The sequence below is a fragment of the Rhinatrema bivittatum genome, chromosome 8 (assembly GCF_901001135.1).
Source record: "Rhinatrema bivittatum chromosome 8, aRhiBiv1.1, whole genome shotgun sequence".
NCBI lineage: Eukaryota > Metazoa > Chordata > Amphibia > Gymnophiona > Rhinatrematidae > Rhinatrema > Rhinatrema bivittatum.
This window is the reverse complement of record NC_042622.1, coordinates 151,367,840-151,389,311: the sequence shown is the minus strand read 5'-3', so window position 1 is coordinate 151,389,311 and position 21,472 is coordinate 151,367,840. Positions and strand designations below refer to the sequence as shown.

The 21,472-nt window shown below is 40.5% G+C and overlaps 1 protein-coding gene across 5 annotated transcripts in view; it reads right to left on the bottom strand.

Annotated features, from left to right (window-relative positions):
* The window catches only part of PC (pyruvate carboxylase), a 582,027-nt gene that overhangs the window by 502,458 nt on the left and 58,097 nt on the right, over positions 1 to 21,472 (bottom strand). For all 5 annotated transcript variants that reach the window (XM_029611112.1, XM_029611108.1, XM_029611109.1 and 2 more), the window contains one exon: positions 504 to 639. In XM_029611112.1, coding sequence (XP_029466972.1) covers positions 504 to 639 — 136 coding nt within the window. The remainder of the gene's footprint in view (positions 1 to 503; positions 640 to 21,472) is intronic.

Below are 21,472 nucleotides of genomic sequence, written 5' to 3'. Positions count from 1 at the left end.
ATGATAAAGCCAGATTGCACGGCTTAATGCAAATGAAAAAGGTGCAGTTAAAATCCGTGTTAAAGCTGTGTGATATGGATTTGCAAGTGACGAAGCCAGCCTACTTGGACACAAATCCCGCCCCAAACTCCTCCCCTTTTCTAATTTGCATTGCACCATGCGTTATGGCGTTTTCACATGCAAAAACGCCATATAGCACTTTGATAAATGACCCCCTCAGATTATAAGCCCTCTGGGGATAAAGAAATATCTATAGTACCTGAATGTAATCCGCTTTGAAGTGCCAAGAAAAGTGCAGAAAATGGAATATAAAAAATCTAAATAAATAAAACTTAAAAAAAAATTAGACAGTTCTCCTGCATTTCATGTTTTTTCAACTTGTGGTTAATAAATTGTTTTCCCACATTTTATTGACTCAGGTCCACATGTACATTCCTAATGTGTTTTGAAGTTTTAGTACACTATTCCAGAAACCCATTTTACAGAAATGGGAATCCTCTTACCTCTATTCGCCACCATCACTTTCTTAATGGGTTTGTACTCCACCCGTTGCGTGCTCTGAAAGCTGGCGCTGATGAGGGAGATGCGCTTGGCCCCCAGGAAGCTCAAGCTCCCACGCATCAAACGGAGCTGCAACATCTGGAAGAAAATGCCAAAGACCTCATGAAGATGTGGTATGCTGTATGCAAGCACCTATATCTTTCATTGTATGGCATGGGATACCTTCATGAATTTCTTTTAGTTTACTGACATCTGAAAATGTGGTGCAGGCAGGCAGAAAATAAATACATAGGAACATGATAGAACAAAAATGACTTATGGTCTTTTGGGATATAGTTCTGATACATCCCAAGCATGCAATACACATCAGACAGACTGATATATGCTAGAATAATACAAAACTTGGCATTATTCTCCATCCCAGTTAAAATAGGTGAATGCTGCTCCCCTGCTAGAGTAATTTTGCAAATATTACAAATGACTTGGCATGGGAACGCTTTTTTTTTCTCATTTTTTATAATTCAACATAACTACTCAAGCATATCATGCTACAAGCATAATGCAATCCGTAAAGTAAAAATGTCAAATTAAGAAAAATAAACACACACAATATAGGGCAGGAAAAAAACACTATGTCCATAAACTTGATTCAACAGCCCCTATTTCAAAAACTCAAGTTCGTAAAAGTGTTGTCACATGTCAGTTTACAAGCAGTTTGCCTTCCGACGTGCTGTCTCTGTTCTTGGAAGAAAGTAATGAAGGCTCGATTGGCTACCTAATAGATGATTCGATCTCCTTATCCATTTTGCATAAGTTGAATGTTAGGAATCTTTTTCTTCACCATGACATATCTGACAAGCTTGTGGTATGGAAGCCTTTAGATTTTTCTTCCTTTCTTTATTGATCATGATGTGTATGTAATTGTACATATATTTGCCTGCTATTGTCCCTTGTTGATTTTGTTACTTATTTATTTAGATTTGGGTCCCTCTCGACGCAGTTTTTGTATGAAGCATGGTCTGTGTCGGGGGACCGTGTAACTTCACTTCTAAGTTTGGATCTCTCTGGATACATCTGGATCTTTTGTATTAAAAACTTTCTTGAATCCTAAGTTTATGGACAGAGTGTTTTTTCCAGCCCTATACTGTGTTTTTGTTTACTTTGCAGCTTGAGCAGTCACCTTGTTTTGCTTGAAATTTTTAAAAAATTACATAATGAACAGCTAACATAGACCATTATCAAATGTGGGGGCCCAGAATGTATGGAAGTGAACAATAAAAGGAAAAAAAAATAAAAAGGAAAGAATCTATTCCCAGAGATGCTTCTCAACATATACAATAATCCAGGAATGACCCCCACACAAGCACTCTCACTATCAGACAGCAGGCAGGTTTTCACTGTGAACCATAGAATTTATAAAGCTATGTAACTGCGAGAGTTCAAAGACGACAAATTTCTCAGTGGGAAAAACAACCAAACATTTGCAGGGGAAATGCAGGAAAAAAAAAATGAGCCTCCAAAGTTACCACGTCCTAGCGCACAGCCAAGAATTTCTTTCTACGATCTGGCGTAGCTCTGCAAAAATCAGAACTTTAAACCCCATAAAAAGCACATGAGCAGAACGAAAACAACAAGCAGAGCGCAGAGTCTTGATCCTGCAGAGAGGAAACAGCCACCAAAAGACGTGTGCCTCAATCGTTATTGATCCAAAATAACTAATATCCCAACCTTCTCCCTCCTGATGAGGCATGCCCATGACATTATCACCACCTGCCATCCCTCTCCCACGAGGGAGGTAAAACGTTTTAAACAACAATGGCAGATATGGCACGGTGGGAAAGAGCAAGGACATCACACATATTTAATTGAAAAAGTTCAGCCAGCAATATCATGGCTATCACAGGAAAGCTCAGGGCACAAAGATTCATGCTTCTGGCAAAGTTCTCAAGATTCTCTATCCTACAATGGATCACATTCTTGTCCTGTACAAGGGAAACCTGCACAACAGATTATTTCTTGCTTTAGTTCCCCAATTTGATCACACTGAGCCATCAATATTGCTTCCTGAGAGCGGGTCCGTCTATGTAGATCATTAATAGTGCCAGTCAAACAAGATAATGAAAGCTCCACTGATGAGAAAACCGTCCATATATACTGTCCAATGTAATGGGGGAGGGTTTAGGCATACAAGGTCTAACAGCCTGAATAACAGGATGTAAACCTGAATGCGGATTAGAAACCACAGGAGCAGAAGAACAGATTATACTTACCTCCGAGGACAGCCATTCCCCACCAGCTCCCAAAACATTTTCCTGTCAGCAAAATGCTGACACTCAGCTCCTTGGACAGCTGCCCCACTAGATGCTCCTTCAAACATCACCACATCCCCAGCACTACCGTTCTGGTCTTGAATCGCCAGATCTGAAGGGCCTGCTGATGACGCAGTAGTGGAGATCACCAGGGAGGAGGGAATCTGGAGTCAGGGCTGAGCAAAACGTCCACATCCACCTCTTACTGTTGTGCTGCTCCCTCCAACCAGGCCAAGGGCAGATGGAGGTTGAGAAAGGTGGACTAGCTCAGGAATCTCTGCCAGCCACATCAGGGTAGACTACAGGTAGGTAGGGGGGAACCCTCCCCAAAGCTTTCCCTTCCACTTAACCATGAAAAAGGAGAATGTCACAGGAAAAGTCCCAGCAGTGCAGAGCTCCTCACGACACATTCTAGCAAGATGCCACCTTGGGCCCAGGAACACATTTTAACTCAAAGATGGAAAAATATTTAGAAAACTAAAGCTCCAGCCAAATATTTTTAGGAGCCAGAGAATATTTTCATTTTCTAGGCTTTCCAACATATAGAATGTTGGAAAGAATTATACAAAAAGGGGTCCATATCTGTCCATCCATTCAACTGAGGGCAAAATAACTCTCCAAAGAAATCAAGGTTGGCTTCCTGGAAAAAATTGGCTCTCTCTCAAATGAGTTCAAAAACAAAAAACCAAGTTTAATGCTTTACTACACATAAGCTGGATTTGCTCTGGGAGACCAAGCTTGCTTCATTAAATTATATTCAACTTTCAGAAATACTTTATTCAAAGATTTTGCCTGAAAAACCCCCCAATGACTTGGGGACTAGACTATTGGAATACTTCGGTGTAAGTGGATAATGTTCTAGTTTTGTCTGCAATTCCAATATGTTTGCTTTATGAATATTTTCAATATATCTTGGTAAAATCCAATAAAATATTAATTAAAAAATACTTTATTCATTCTATAAAGCAAAAAATTATACTTAACTTAAAGCAAGCTGGGCAATGTAATAATTCGCAACACAATTCCTAACCACTCATAACACAACTCAAGAAGGACAACACAGTCCAGTTTCAGATCAAAAATGCCTTCTTCAGGAGTTCAAGAAAATTGTTTGCACTGCTAGATGCTTCATCATAAAAAGGTATTTTTGAACCGAAACATGGACCGTGTTGCTTTACTGATACTATTTGAAGCGCATTGTGCACAAGAGACAGTGGATTATATTTGCACCACTACAAACTCCGATACCTGTTCTCTTGGTAAGAACTTTGTTTTAGTGATTTTTTTAGGTTGGCATTATTGTCCCTACACCTGTTAATGTATTTTGTCATATTTGTCCTGTTCCATGTACTGCATTTAAGTTCCTTGTAAATGGATATGATATTCCCATGAATATCGGTCTATAAAATCTTTTAAATAAATAAATATTTTAGGGAGGCTTTTGCTCTTTTTGTTTTTGATGAACATGTATTAGCCTTCCTTTGTGGGTATTTGTCCAGGAAAATCAAATTATTTCATTGTGACTGAAGTATGGACAAACTTATGGTCCCTAGAACTGAGGGAATGAGTGATAAAAAGAGCCAAAAATGAGATAAAGCTTAAGAACGGCGACGACAAGATGGCCGCTAACCCACATGAAGAGGCTACAGGAAAGAAAGCTGTTTATGGTACTCTCTGTAGAAAAGACTGCTAATATCTCTAAAGGGGTCTTGAAAGCCTTAGAGGACAGACAGTAAATTAGTCTGCGATGGACGAGATACAGGAAAACTGACTTGCACTCGGAGACTTACCAAGGCTGAACAGAGAACAGTAGAAGAGGAGGGCACAAGTCATTTGGAGCAGCAGGTGGCAAACCTTGTAAAAGAAAACATGCAGCCAGCTGAGTGCACTGATAATCAGGAAAATAGAGGACATCACAATAATCTCAGGTTAACTGGCTTACCTGATACAGTTAAAGATGCGGATCTGATCTCTAAATATATTTGAAAGATGGCTGTCAGAAATGCTAGGCCTAACTGCACTGCTTACCATTATGCCATGTGAGTGAAACATGGAAATATATAAAGAAGATGGCAGACATCCTAGGTCAGCCTATCGGCGTGCGCGGTCTGGTCCTCAAGGGCACTGGGAGGGGTGCCAGGGGCACCAAGAGGCCCCGAGGGTGGCGTGGGATCAGATGGCAACAGCAAGAATGCGGGCACCGAAGGATCAGTGGAACAGACCCTGATGGCCCTGGAAGAGCTGGCAGGTGAGATGGTTCAGTGTGTCTCCGAACAGCCATTGAGCTCAATGGTCCTTCCCTCTTTGGAGGAGTTGCTCACCGGTATGGGGGCCAGTGGCAGTGGAAGAGGTGCATCCAGGGGCCGTGGAGGGGCTTGGGGCTCCGGAGCCGTCTGTGTCAGTAGGATACCGATCAGCATGTCGAGCCGCTCCAACAAGTGCGCAAGCACTGGAGGAGCAGGTTCTTGAGGCAGAGGCAGTACCCTGGGAACCAGTAGCTCAAGACCCTGTAGGGCCTGGTCAACCACCAAATGCACGCACCTCTCTAACTCCTCCTCGAAGGCCGGCAAGTAAAGCATGGCCAGAGGAGGAGCTAGCGGAATCGGTACATCCCCCTGGTATAAGGGGAACAGAGCCCTCCACTGGTGTCTGTGGAGGCATCGGTGGGGGTCGAAGGGAATGGCCTCCTCTGCCCTCGACCGCTTCATGGGAGGCACCAAGGTCAATGCCTTCTCATGGTCTGGTTTGGAGGAAGAAGAGGATTGATGCCGATGCTTCTTAGGTCTTTCTCTATGATCACTGTGGTCCTTACCCAATACTGATGGCGATGTCGAGGAACCCGAGCACAAATGGGATGACAGGAACAACAGACTGTCCCCTGCGCCGATCTCGGGACCGGGCAAGAAAGGGAGAGAAGAACCCAAAGGAGTAGGAGCCAGGGGCTCCTTTCCAAGCGGGGTGGAAGTCCCCAACACAGAGGACAGCTCCAAATGCTTTTTAGAGCTGAAATGTTTTTCCATTTTATCAAGGTGGGCCCAACCCTTTGGGGGTCATCTGGGCACAGAGATCGCAGACACAGACATCGTGGGAAGCACCCAGGCAAAGGCAGAGACTTTGTGTGGGTCTGTGATGGTCATGGTCCGGGGGCACTGGCAGAAGCCAGTTGATGCCTAGGAAAAAAAAAAAAAAGTGCAGTGCACGGTCGATGGCTGGCGAATACCAGGTGAGTAAGCCATCTGGGATCGATCGCGAAAGCACGAAGCACTTACCAAAAGGAGCCCGGGAAGGAAAAGGGACCCTATGCAATATGTGGAAAGAAAAGACGCACTTAAACTAGCCAAAAATGCCAAAAGAAGTGCGAGCTCTGAAACCGCAAGGCAACTGCTCCGTGGAAAAGAAGAGACTGAAGACGGACCCCACATGGATGCATAGTTAAACGGCATGCTCAGTGGAGCCTGTTAAAGTTTCTAGAAACTTTGACAAAAGCTTTCCGTGCTGGGCTCCATCCGATGATGTCACCCATGTGTGAGGACTACCATCCTGCTTGTCCTTGGAGAACTATGCAGTATACTGTTTTTTGGGTTTTTTTGTTGTTTTGTTTTTTTTGGGGGGTTTTTTTTTTTTTAAACAGCTTACTGCTGTCATAACTGGTACAATTTCAATGGTGGAATGGTGATATTCTGGATAATTACTGCTCAGGCTTTAAGATTTGTCATGAACCTAATGAACCAATAAAACTGGAGTGAAAGTGGCGATGCAAGATGTGATCTTATTATTCTGTTTTCTGCAAACTTTTATTACCAATGTTGCATTTGACAGTTTACATAGAAAATGGAGACCTTTTTTTGATAGGCTTTACCCAAGCAGGTTTCTTCTCTGACTGTGTCATGTGATACAGAAACAGTAGCTGCAGTTCCTTAACAGGCTGAGGCAGTTCCTTGACAGGCTGATGCAGTAATCAGGACTTTAAACTGTGTGCTGCATGTCAGCGCACATTTTTAATGCCAAGATAAATTTTTTTTTTAACTCACAATGCAGAAAGCTAATGGCCAATGCTATGCAAATGCATCAGGAATTTAAAGTGCATTGAGTATAAAATGTGTGTTCAAATAAGTGGTGACGGTAAGCCTGGTAAGTCCAGACTTTTTTTTTTCCCCCTTTAGCTTTTTGTCCAGTTTAATTAGTGCTGGAAACTTAACTCTCTGACCACGTTTGGCCAGCACAGCTCTCTTCATGGAAGAGTACTGCTTAATGCCCTCATTTGCAGGGAATTTCCATACAAAGATGCCAAGTCGTACTCCCATTTTAGAATGCACATTAGGAGCATAAAACTCCTTGCCAGCAGTAAGGTTTGTGCTCACAAAATAAGCATTCCCTGTCCTTAGGCTGGGAAGCACAGGGCCATTTTTTCTGCATGCCTTTTTTCTTACGTTTGTCCTAGGGGGTGTATGCCCTGAATTACTAACATAATATAAAGATAGCGACTTTTAATGTTAATGGCATACATTTGCCTATCAAATGTATAAAAATACTTACCTTACTGGAAAAAAGATGCATGTTATGATAGCTGCCTTTTTTTTTTTTTTTTTTAAACAAGCATTATTTAACAGATGCGGAACACTTTACACTAAAAAATGATTGAGTAGGAATTTGTAGATATACCTTTTTATTCTAGACAACAGAGAGGAGTAGCAATCTTGATTCACAAGAATTTGTCCTTCACACTAGAGAAGATCATTAAAGATGAAAAGGGGAGGTTTATTTTTATGTTGGGTACATTATACAGGATCACATATATGTTAAAGAATATCCGTGCTCCCAATGTCTATTCACTGGTATTAGGAGATTATTTTAATACAATAGTGGGTACTGGGTAAGTGTCAACTTCCCAGGTTTGATACACCACATGATATCTCCAAAGGGATAAATTTGGTAATAAAGGAGTTGGATCTTGACGTGTGAAGAATTTTGCATCAAGGTGAAATATTATACTTTTTAATTCTAACCCCCATCAAAGTTATTCAAGGCTAATTATCTTATTTCTGAAACCGTGTTTCCTAAATGGCTTCTGCAACCCTGTTTTCTATTACGATCTCTGATCATGCACCAATGCTTCTAAGGGGATTGGCTGAAGAATGAGTTCTGATCTTATTAAAGATGCTGACTTCTCTGCATATCAGAGATAAATGAAAAGATTACTTAGGATTTAATGATAAGCCGGACATCACTCCCACAATATTAAGGGAAACTGGAAAGGCAGTACTGAGAGGGGATATAATAGCGTAAGTAGTTAAAAAGTGAAAATAGAGAGATGCAAAGATTCTCCTCTACCCAAATTAGTGTCAACACTAAAGAAAATACATGCTTGTGATCTATTGCCTGAACAAAAATTAAGACTGGAGGAGACAAGGGCTTCTTTAAATCAGTTGCAACATCTTAAAGCATTACACTCCATGAATCATCAAATTCTAATTTATTTTTTTTTATTTATTCAAATTTTAAACAATACAATCAAGAATAACTTGAAACAAGAAATTACATGTTTATGATTATGACCATTAAGCAACATTACCCAATGAATCATACCATCAAACCACATGAGTTTTCCTAGTCCTCAACACAGAGGAATACCACATTGAAAATAATAAAGGCATTACAAAAAGAAAATTTTTTAAAGTAATATAACAATCTAATTTGGGATTATTTAACTATAATATAGAGCTTATTTGTTGCATCATAGAAACATAGAAACATAGAAATGACGGCAGAAGAAGACCAAACGGCCCATCCAGTCTGCCCAGCAAGCTTCACACATTTCTTCTCTCATACTTATCTGTTTCTTTTAGCTCTTGGTTCTATTTCCCTTCCTCCCCCACCATTAATGTAGAGAGCAGTGATGGAGCTGCATCCAAGTGAAATATCTAGCTTGATTAGTTAGGGGGTAGTAGGGGTAGTAACCGCCGCAATAAGCAAGCTACACCCATGCTTATTTGTTTTAACCCAGACTATGTTATACAGCCCTTATTGGTTGTTTTTCTTCTCCCCTGCCGTTGAAGCAGAGAGCTATGCTGGATATGCGTGAAGTATCAGTTTTTTCTTCTCCCCTGCTGTTGAAGCAGAGAGCTATGCTGGATATGCGTGAAGTATCAGTTTTTCTTCTCCCCTGCCGTTGGAGCAGAGAGCTATGCTGGATGTGCATCGAAAGTGAAGTATCAGGCACATTTGGTTTGGGGTAGTAACCGCCATAACAAGCCAGCTACTCCCCGCTTTGTGAGTGTGATTCCTTTTTTCTTCTCCCTTGCCGTTGAAGCTATGCTGGGTATGCGTGAAGTATCAGTTTTTCTTTTCCCCTGCCGTTGAAGCAGAGAGCTATGCTGGATATGCGTGAAGTATCAGTTTTTCTTCTCCCCTGCCGTTGGAGCAGAGAGCTATGCTGGATGTGCATCGAAAGTGAAGTATCAGGCACATTTGGTTTGGGGTAGTAACCGCCGTAACAAGCCAGCTACTCCCGGCTTTGTGAGTGCAAATCCTTTTTTCCACATTTCCTCTTGCTGTTGAAGCTTAGAGTGATGTTGGAGTCACAGTAACCATGTGTATGTTTATTGAATAAGGGTATTGTGTCCAGGCAGTAGCCATCATTCTGGCGAGTCACCCACTCTTCATTGGCGGCCTCTTGACTTTATGGATCCACAGTGTTTATCCCACGCCCCTTTGAAGTCCTTCACAGTTCTGGTCTTCACCACTTCCTCCGGAAGGGCATTCCAGGCATCCACCACCCTCTCCGTGAAGAAATACTTCCTGACATTGGTTCTGAATCTACCTCCCTGGAGCTTCAAATCATGACCCCTGGTTCTGCTGATTTTTTTCTTATGGTAAAGGTTTGTCGTTGCCTTTGGATCATTAAAACCTTTCAAGTATCTGAAAGTCTGTATCATATCTCCTCTGCTCCTCCTTTCCTCCAGGGTGTACATATTTAGATTCTTCAATCTCTCCTCGTACGTCATCCGATGAAGATCCTCCACCTTCCTGGTCGCCCTTCTCTGTACCGCTTCCATCTTGTCTTTGTCTTTTTGTAGATACGGTCTCCAGAACTGAACACAGTACTCCAGGTGAGGCCTCACCAAGGACCTGTACAAGGGAATAATCACTTCCCTTTTCTTACTCGATATTCCTCTCTCTATGCAGCCCAGCATTCTTCTGGCTTTTGCTATCGCCTTGTCGCATTGTTTCGCAGACTTCATATCATTAGACACTATCACCCCAAGGTCCCTCTCCTGCTCCGTGCACATCAGCCTTTCCCCCCCCCCATCGAATACAGTTCATTCGGATTTCCACTCCCCATATGCATGACTTTGCACTTCTTGGCATTGAATCTCAGCTGCCATATCTTCGACCACTCTTCCAGTTTCCTTAGATCCCGTCTCATTCTCTCCACTCCTTCCGGCGTGTCCACTCTGTTGCAGATCTTAGTGTCATCCGCAAAAAGACAAACCTTACCTTCTATCCCGTCCGCAATGTCGCTCACAAAGATATTGAACAGGACCGGTCCCAACACCGATCCTTGCGGTACACCACTTAAAACCGCTCTCTCTTCAGAGAAGGTTCCATTTACCATCACACATTGTCTTCTGTCTGTCAACCAATTTGCAATCCAGGTCACCACCTCGGCACTCACTCCTAAGCTTCTCGTTTTATTCACCAGTCTCCTGTGTGGAACCGTATCAAAAGCTTTGCTGAAATCCAAGTATATGATATCGAGTGCTCTTCCTTGATCCAATTCCTTGGTTACCCAGTCAAAAAAGTCAATCAGATTTGTTTGACAGGATCTTCCCCTGGTGAATCCATGTTGCCTCTGGTCCATCAATTCTCCGGACTGTAGATAGTTCACTATTCTCTCTTTCAGCAGTGACTCCATTACTTTTCCCACCACCGAAGTGAGGCTAACCGGTCTGTAGTTGCCAGCCTCCTCCCTGTCCCCACTCTTGTGAAGCAGGACCACCACCGCTCTTCTCCAATCACTCGGCACCACTCCCGTTTCAAGGGATCTATTGAACAGGTCACACAGCGGACCCGCCAGAACATCTCTGAGCTCCCTCCCCTAGGTTTGTGTTTCTTATATAACCTGCCTAGATTCATAAATGGCAACAAGGTAAATTAGTATTTCCATAATTGCTATTCATCAAATGTCAAAACTTACCAAAATGAGGATTATCCAATGTAACTGCTGTGGAGCCTTTATTCTGAGGGAAAGCATCTGGAAACTTAGAGCTTGCCCAATTTGTGCACAACTATCTTCCTTGAAAAAGGAGCTGAATGAGGTTAAAGCTCAATTAGCTTCAATTACAAGAATTACACCCACATTGCATTACTCAGAAAATAATTCCCCAACATCACAGAGAAACCAGAAGTCAAGAAAAAGAGATTCATTAGGCTCAGGTAGGACCCACAGTCACCCATTCTTGACAGATGGGCAGCCAACAGGTATACCGTCCCACTCAAACAGGTCATTAAGAAATTATTTAAAATCCAGGAATACAGTGGGCTCTGGTAGAATTAGACCTGTGATGAGGAGACACACAATGTACCAAATGCAAAAAGAACAAAAAGCCTTCTCTATATTAAAAACTAAAGAAGTTCTAGAGAAAAACATTGAAGTGTTACCAGAAAAGAGAAAACAAACACAATGCATGCAGAATTACAAGATCCATAACCAAAAGAAAAATCTAATTGAGATGGAAATCTCTGTCAACAGTGGCACAACTGCAAAAGGAAAGATAGGGACTACTTCTGTCGGGAGACTCTCTACGTTTTTATCTGAAATAAACTTAATCAAATGAGTTGGTTGAAAAAAACAGTACTTAACTGATTTATAAATTATACAACATTTGCATGGAAATTTTAACTTATATTGCGCCCCCATTTGCAAACGTTTAGGTCTTAATATAAGAAATTCCTTCCTTCTCTTTTGTGTCTCTCTCGTCACATAGGGAAATCTCTTACATTTAATTGATAGAAATTTTCCTTGATGTTTCTAAAAAATAATTTTTGGATCCACTCTTTATCTGAATTTAATAAAAAAGATACAATTAATGTGGAGGGCTGTACCTCCTCCATATTTGTGGATTCCAACATTTCGGTCACATTTAAGGGCATAGTTGTTTGAAAATCTTGTCCTTTCTCAGATACATTTTTCCAAGAGGGAATATAATAAATCTGGGTAAGAAGTGGCATAGCCTGTTGGGGGACTTTTAAGTATTCAAGAACAAACTTATTCCACATTTCTTTAGCTGAAATATTCGGGAGCTTTGGAAAATTAACCAACCTCAAATTTTTACTTCGTGCTTTATTTTCTAAATTCTCTAATTTTCTAGATAAATACTGATTCTCCTTAATCATAACATTCTGGTCGCTTAATCTTTTTGATTCCTTAGAAACATTTGCTATGGCCTGATCTCTCTTACTATTCTCCAGGATAACATTTTTCAACTTCAAATCTAAGTTTTCTATTTTTTTTTATAACCGGTTTCAATTGCAAGGTAACATTCTTATCCAAAACCACTAAGGTTTCCCATATGGCCTCTAAAGAAATTATAGATGGCCTTATTAAAGGTAAAGGATCAACCATATCAGCAAATATCTTATCAGAACTTGAGTCTATATCCCGAAACAGTTCTTGTCCCTCAGCAACTTCCCCTTCCGAGCTTCCAAACAATTTGGTATTTCCTGCGGCTGAATTCATCGATTTTCCTGAGTCATCCTCTACTCCTCCATTTCTCTCCAATGGAGGGGTGGCGTCTCCAGATGATTCTGATCTAATTGTCGCAGGATTCTCAGGAGGAGCTCTATTATCCGGGGACAAAGAGATTTCCAAGTCAAGAGGGGAAACCATGCCTTCCTGGGTCCCCTCTAGCGACTTATCACCCGGCAATATAATCCCTTTCCTAATGTGGGCATCCATAGGGCCCAATACTGGACTAGCTAAAGTATCTTCAATCAACCTCTCTCGAGCTCTACGTTTCCGAGCCGAGTGTGGCATTCTTAGGAAACAATCGAATATACAGATAATAGATAAACAAGAAGATACTTAGCTTATTTAGATTGAATTAGTTGGTATCCCGCTGTTGGAGAGGGAAAGTTGCGCTTAAATAGGAGAAAGTTCTTCGCGTAAACTCTAGTAGATGACAAATCCACTCCAAATCCGCACCAAAGCTGTGCACCCCTTTGGCGCGCGCGGCTTCGGCTGCGCACCGCTCGGAGTTAGATTTTAACTCCTCAGACGTCGCCCTCCTATGATGTCATTCGGGGGCGTGTCCTCGGTTTACCTCGCCGGACCACAGGAACGCTCTGGCCTCAACAAGGCCACCGGACTCCACACGAGAAACAGTCTCAGGGTAGGCACAACTTCCCGGTCTCCTCAAATTCTAATTTTATAACTATGGCAACAAGGCAGACAAAATGTTGGCAAGTCTTGTGAAAGGGGTCAGGCAAAAATTGTGTATCACTTGCCTGCATAACAGTCGGGGTAACGAACAATAACCCTGAGGAAATTTTAGAGATTTTCAGAACTTACTATGCAGCTTCATATGATAAACAGGAAACAAATGTAGAGGCATGAGATTCATTTTTTGAGGGATTGTTAATGCCTACAGTTGAAGACAGACAGTTAGAAAAAACTGAACACTCCCATTTCATATGCAGAGAGATTTCAGGCTATTACCAAATTAAAGTTGGGAAAATCCCCTGGAATTGATGGTTTAGGTCCTGATTTTTATAAAATATGTATGCTTAAACTCTAGTCTACAGCAGAGCTTCTCAACCACTGTGCATACTGGTGTGCCAGAACAAGATCCCTACTGTGCCACGGTTGTATCCCTTCCCCCCTCCCCACCCCCACAGTAGTATTGTATTGCAGCCTGTAACTTTTGATCCTCCACAAGTCCCTACCCAGCCTACCATGCTTGCCATGTGATAATCCAATAGCCAATGTCCTCTTGCCACTGCACAGCAAGCATTCCAATAGGCTGGCTATTCAGTGTGCAGCCACTGCACGTGCAACACAGTTTTGTTGGTGGCAAGCAATGTTCCCTCTAAAATGCGCTACCATACCCAACCTCTCACGGTCACGCACAGCTATGGTAGAGCAAGTGAAAGACAACAGACCTGGCTGCAGGCCGCTGCCAAAGATGAAGTAAAAATTTAAAACGATCCCGCTGCAGGCCGCCAGTGGAGCACATGCCAGCAGAGCCAAAATGTGTGTGGGGGGGGGGGGGGGGGAGGGTTTAACAAACTACAGATGCAGCTGCTGCTGGAGCCCAGACCCATGGGGCTGAAGGAGCAGAGGCAGAACTATGAGAAAGAGAGAGATTGAGAGCCTACTTGTCTGTCTCTCACAGGTGCATACACATCAAGAATGGGAGCCTGCTTGTGTATGTCTGTGAGAGAGAGAGAGATCAGGAACCTGCTTGTGTATGTACCTGTGTAAGAACCTGTGTTTGTGTGCATGCCAAGGGAGAGAGCCTTTATATGTGAGATGAGTGTGTGAGAGAGCATAGTAATGTATATGAGAGAGGGAGTGTGTGAGAGAATGAATGTATGTGTTATTGTGTGTGTGAAAGAGAAGATAAATTTTGTGCGGTCCAACTCCTCCAATCTACAACAATCTCAGAGTGATTAGAAAAATCAAAAGATCCCAGGTATAGAGAAGCAGGAGTTTTCAGAATCCTTTTTATTTTAATAATTGGGTGGTAGTTGATGTTCCTGCTGTTTTGAAATATTTCATTGGTGTTTTGGGAAATCTGTAACAAGTTTTGTTTTTTTTAAATTATTGGCTGTTTGTTGGTGGTTAACATTTTAAATTAGTATGATTTTCATATTATAAATGTTTTATGTCAATTTTATTGCTTGATTTGTTACACTGCATAATACAATCAGGCTTGTGGTTTCTAGTTCAGTTTTTGTTGGCACGTATAAATATAGGTGACACTAAAATTTGATTGGGTGCACTACAAGGATCAAACAAACTTGAAAGTATACCCTGATATAAAAAAAGGTTGAGAAGCTCTGTTCAATAGTATGGGTTTTACTCTTCTGAAATTACACAAGCTGCAATCAGCATTCCCAGAAAAGGGGAGGGACCTGAGAATTCCTCTCTCTTATCATCCAATCTCCTTACTGAATGTAGATGCAAAATTGTTAGCCTCCATATTAGCCGCTAGGTTGAGTAAGATACTTCCCGATTTAGTGGCACCTGACCAAACCGGCTGGTTGGTAAGGGGTTACTAATGTCCATAATCTGTTGGCTATTTTGGGACATAAAACCAGACCCTCTCCTACTGTGCTGGTCTAAGTTTAGATGCAGAAAAGGAATTCAATAAAATAAACTGGTCCTATATATTTTGGGTATTTTCAAAATGGGTATTATACACTTCCCCCAATGTCAAAGTTTGAACTCAAGGGAGGTATATGACAGGGATGCCCTCTCTCTGCTGCTTTATGTTTTACTTTGGAGCCTTTAGCAATCAAAACAAGGAAGCAGACAGCATCCATGGTATCAATATTGGGGGAAATTTAAGGAAATTATGTATGCTCACAAATATTTTTCTTTTTCTGGCTGATGCAGTCAGTGATATACCAAATGTTCTTAGGATCTTTGGTAACACTTGTTGGCTTAAAAATCAACTTTGATAAATTGAAGGCCATGCCATTACATTCCTTCTTAATGGAAAACTGGACTAATTTTCTTTTTGCCCTTCCAATGGTGTCTTATAAAAATAAATACACGTGGGGGTGTGGATACTCTCCGATCTATTTTATATGAAGTACATTTTAGAAACCGGTTGGATAGATTCAAGATGCAAATGAATATATTGCATGAACTACCAGCATCTCTAATGGACAGATATATACTTTTTAAAATGATCCTTCTCCAGAAACTGTTATACAGGTTGTAAATGCTTTTCAGCTGGCTATCTTGCAAAGATTTGGCAATTATGAAACCTATGTTTATTCGTTTTCTATGGAAGAGAAGGAGGCCTAAGGTTAGTTAGGAGAAGATGAGGAGGAGTAAAGAGTTGGGAGGCATAGATACTCCTCATTTCAGATGGTAAACCATTGTCTGTCAAATGAGATTTATAGGAGAAATAACTGGGGAGTTTAATTATAATGCTCCTAAAACTGCTAGATGACATGGTTGCGCCTTATTCTCCACTGGGTTTCTCCATTTGGCTGATAGAGACATGACAGCAGCACTGTTATACAAATTTTTAGTAGTCTGTTTCAGTGACAAAATGTGCCATTTATTATTGATGTTGATATGCCAAATTCAAATGACAATTAAACCAATTGATTGGCTACTATTTCCATGATATTTAAGTTTTTACATTTGAGTCTACTGCATAAATAGGGATAGATTTTAAGAAATCGCGCGCAGGCATCCATGTGTGCGTGCTACCCTATGGATTTACGTGCGTAGGGCTTTTAAAATGTGGCCCATAGTGCGTAGATAGTTTTAATCATAAATTGTAAACTTAAGCCTTTTTGTGCATTTAAGGTTGCACAATGTTTCACCTATGCTGTTTATGTAACACTTTTAAAATTAAATAGGGGGAAGGGGCATTATTCATGCATGAAGATGGCCACATCTCAATGAAACTAACTACCCTGTAGCCAATTTACCTCATTCCCCCCCCCCGAGATTTAATTAAATTAAACTGAATGATCCTGGATAACTAAAGAGAAGTAAATCATACCTAGGAATTAGATATGGCCCCAGAAAAGGGTTTTAAAAGAACGTGCTGCTCTCGACAGAATGAACCATCCTGGAGCACTCAAGAATATGCAGGACAGGCCAATTACTGACTATTATCATGAAGTAGGTGAGTCCTCAGGTTCAAGCACAAGGAAAGGAACAACCGGATAGCTTAGCGGGACAGTCAGCAGTTGCGGATCAGGCAATGTTGTCAAATTCTGAGTGAACTATGGGGCCTGCGAATAGAGGTGGCATAAGATTTGGGTCTAATAAAAACCTCTATCACAAATCAAGGCCTAGCTCTATACACTTTGCCCCATTGTCAAGAAACCTGAATACTGGGTGTTGACGGTGAAAGATTGGGCATCTTCACCTCTTAGCAGCACTGAAGAGGCAGGTCAAAACCTTTGCAGACAAGGTAGTAGACCTGGAAGACAGGTCTCACAGATCAAACATCCAAGTCATGGGGGTATCAGAGAAGCTGGAGGGTCAGGATGTATGGGGGTTTTCTAGAGAAATGCCTGCTTGGCTTGCTTCAGCTGGCAGAGTCCAATCCAAGACTGGACAGAGATCGGAGCCACTGGGTGAGGTCAGTGTCCTCTTTTCATATCCAAGGAAGAGAGAACTGAAAAATGGACTTAGCTCACAGCTTTTTCCCTATAAAAAGTGGCACTAGGCAGGGATGCCCTCTATCTCCATTATTATTTGAGCTAGCCATCGAAATATTGACTCAAAAGATTTGCTCCTGCCCGAGTGTTGATAGGCTTCAGGGTAGAGGGTGTAGAGCATGTCATCTTGTTATATGCGGATGACATTTTACTATTCTTGAGAAACCCCAGGGGTTGTTGCCCAAAGCTGGTCAGTGATTCTAATGGACTACAGTAAATTCTCTGGCTTTTAGATAAATCTTTCTAAATCAGAGTTGCTCCCTATTGGATCAGCTGATTTCGGGGATATTCCCCCTGGCATATCTACCTTTAGGAAAGCAAGAAAGGGTATACAATATTTGGGAGTGTGGGACCCCCATAATCTGCGATATATATATAAAATTTAATTATACTCTGGTGGTAGACAGCATCCCGAGAGATCTGGAAGCCTGGAGTGACTCTTTTATATCATAGGCTAGGAGAACTGGAGTACTGAAAATGAATATCCTGCCAAGACTAATGCTTCTGTTTCAACACTTGCCGTTTCCTACCAGACAGTTGGGGGGGGTTTGTCTCTTAATGGGGGCTTATTAAGTTTATCTGCAAAATAAACCAGCTCATATAAAATTATGAACTCTCTGGAGACAAAGAAATGAGGGGGTATGGCTCTTCTGAACTTGCAACATTACTATTGGGCGTCAGGTCTTGGGGGAGCAATGAGGTGGATGCACAGAGATCAAACTGTACCATGGCATCACTCAGAAGTCAATCAAAAAATACTTTCACCAATTATTTTAAAAGCATTTTTAAAGCTAATTAATTTAAATTCCTACAATGTATTTGTACTCTGGTGAAATTAATGTTCCAAAATTCAAATGTACCATCTGCACGAGAAATTGAATTAATCAAAATGCAATTAAAAAAAATCAGATTTTAGAGCATTTAAATTTCAAAAACTGGTATTTTAAAATCATTTTTCCAATGTAGTAAAACATGTTTTTGTTACTGAGGTTCAATTTTGAATCTAGAGTAATTAAATCACTAATTAATTTGCAATTATAAATTGTGCATGCTCCGAGGATTGAGTCTTTTAACCCACTGTGCATGTGTCAGCATTCTTTAAGAATACGTCAGAGAAAGCAGGCAGCTCTGATAAGATGTGTTGAAATTCAGTATTATGTGAAAGCACTGTATTGTTTGAATTAATGTGTGCTTCAAAAATAGAGACTGTGTCTTTGCTTTTTAGATATCACCCTGAAGCAGCTTTAACAGCGAAATGCTGACCAACGTCAGCTGCTAAGCATTTCAAAATTCAGAAGCACATACTAAGATAATTGTTTAAAAAAAAAGCCGTTAAATTAAAATAGAAAAAGAAAAAATAGAATGTTTTTTGTAAGAATAATCTAAAGCATGTTTTCAAGGTTTATAAAAAAAAAAAAAAAAAAAAAAACTAGTCAAGCTCGGTTCTAAGGTCTTTTCCTCCTTTTGAAATATAATTCAACCTCATGGGAAATTTCAATGCTTTTAAATAATTGGTGAAAGTATTTTTTGATTGGCTTTCACTTGCCTATACTGGTAGGAGTGTTTCAACAAGCATCAGGCATGTCTAACATTTGGCAAGATGCCTTTAGCTACAGCACAGAACATGTCAATACATTACTGCAAGAGCCTTTATTACTGAACAAGAATTTTCCTAAATCCCAGACTGCTCAATGGTCTGATTTATTGGTGCTCTATAAACGCTGCATACCTGCTGAGCTCCACAGTGCTACATTGATCGAATACTGCAAATTTGAAAAGATACCCCATGGACTTTGGGTATTAAAGGAGCCAAAAACTTTTTTTGGGAAGCAGCAAGCTTTCTGGAAAAATGGAAATCAATTTTGAACAAATGCTCATTAGATTTAATGATTTTAAGCTTAACAATTGAGCTCAAGCAACAGTTAGATATTTATATATATAAAATTTTACTCTACAAGTATATTGAGCCGCCTTCATCTAACTGTTGCTTGAGCTCAATTGTTAAGCTTAAAATCATTACATCTAATGAGCATTTGTTCAAAATTGATTTCCATCTTTCCAGAAAGCTTGCTGCTTCCCAAAAAAGGTTTGGCTCCTTTAATACCCAAAGTCCATGGGGTATCTTTTCAAATTTGCAGTATTCGAACAATCATCAGAGGAGGAATTCTCAAAATTGAACGTGTATGTCTGTGTCTGTGTGTGTGAGGTATTGGGTAAGAGTATAGTGATAGGCGTATACTACCATCCACCTGAACAAAATGGTCAGACAGATGATGAAATGCTAAGAGAAATCAGGGAAGCTAACCAATTTGGCAGTGCAATATTAATGGGTAAATGTAACATCAGGACTTGCTAGAGACAAAGTTCCTGGATGCAATAAATGCCTGCTTCATGGAGCAATTGGTTCAGGAACCAACAAGAGAGGGAGCTATTTTAGATTTAATTCTTAGTGGAACGCAGGATTTGGTGAGAGAGGTAACAGTGGTGGGGCCACTTGGCAACAGTGATCATAACATGATCAAATTTAAACTAATAACTGGAAAGGGGACAATAAGTAAATCTGCAGCTCTAACACTAAATTTTAAAAAGGGAAACTTTGATAAAATGAGGAAAATAGTTAGAAAAAAACTGAAAGGTGCAGCTGCAAAGGTTAAAAGTGCTCAACAGGCATGGACATGGTTTAAAAATACAATCCTAGAGGCCCAGTCCATATGTATTCCACACATTAAGAAGGGTGGAAGGAAGGCAAAACAATTACAGTCATGGTTAAAAGGTAAGGTGAAAGAAGCTATTTTAGCCAAAAAAAATCCATCAAAAATTGGAAGAAAGATCCATCTGAAGAAAATAGGATAAAACATAAGCATTGTCAAGTTGAGTGTAAAACATTGATAAGACAGGTGAAGAGAGAACTTGAAATGAAGTTGGCCAGAGAGGCAAAAACTCATAATAAAAACCTTTTTAAATATATCCAAAGCAAAAAACCTGTGAGGGAGTCGGTTGGACCATTAGATGACCGAAGGGTTAAAGGGGCTCTTAGGGAAGATAAGGCCATTGCAGAAAGACTAAATGAAGTCTTTGCTTCCATGTTTACTAATGAGGATGTTGGGGAGATACCAGTTCCAGAGACGGTTTTCAAGGGTGATGAGTCAGACGAACTGAACGAAATCACTGTGAACCTGGAAGATGTAGTAGGCCAGATTGACAAACTAAAGAGTAGCAAAATCACCTGGACCGGATGGTATGCATCCTAGGGTACTGAAGGAACTAAAAAAATGAAATTTCTGATCTATTAGTTAAAATTTGTAACCTATCATTAAAATCATCCATTGTGCATGAAGACTGGAGGGTGGCCAATTTAACGTCAATATTTAAAAAAGGGCTCTAGGGGTGATCCGGGTAACTACAGACCAGTGAGCCTGACTTCAGTGCCGGGAAAAATAGTAGAAACTATTCTAAAGATCAAAATCGTAGAGCATATAGAAAAACATGGTTTAATGGAATACAGTCAACATGGATTTACCCAAGGGAGTCTTGCCTAACAAATCTGCTTCATTTTTTTGAAGGGGTTAATAAACATGTGGATAAAGGTGAACCGGTAGATGTAGTGTATTTGGATTTTCAGAAGGCATTTGACAAAGTCCCTCATGAGAGGCTTCTAAGAAAACTAAAAAGTCATGGGATAGGAGGCGATGTCCTTCATGGATTACAAACTGGTTAAAAGACAGGAGACAGAGTAGGATTAAATGGTCAATTTTCTCAGTGGAAAAGGGTAAACAGTGGAGTGCCTCAGGGATCTGTACTTGGACCGGTGCTTTTCAATATATATATATATATATATAATCTGGAAAGGAATACGAGTGAGGTTATCAAATTTGCGGATGATACAAAATTATTCAGAGTAGTTTATTTAAAAACTCTTCTATACTGTCGTTAAGTTAGTTAACCATCACAACGGTTTACAGTAGGGCACGAGAATGAAAGAATGAGTGGTATAGATTACATCTTAATCATGTGCCACAGTACAGTAACAATTTAATATAATAACTATGTGTGTATTTTAATCTTGTATATTAGGAACATATCAAGCAGCTTGTATTTAACATTACTATGCGTTTTGTATGTTACAATTAACAACTTCAAGTTTGGTGCGTCCTTATCAATCAACTGTTTTTCTCCTTCTCTTTATCTTTATAAAAAGCTTGTTTAAAGAGCCAGGTTTTCAGATTTGTTTTGAAAATCTTTAAGTT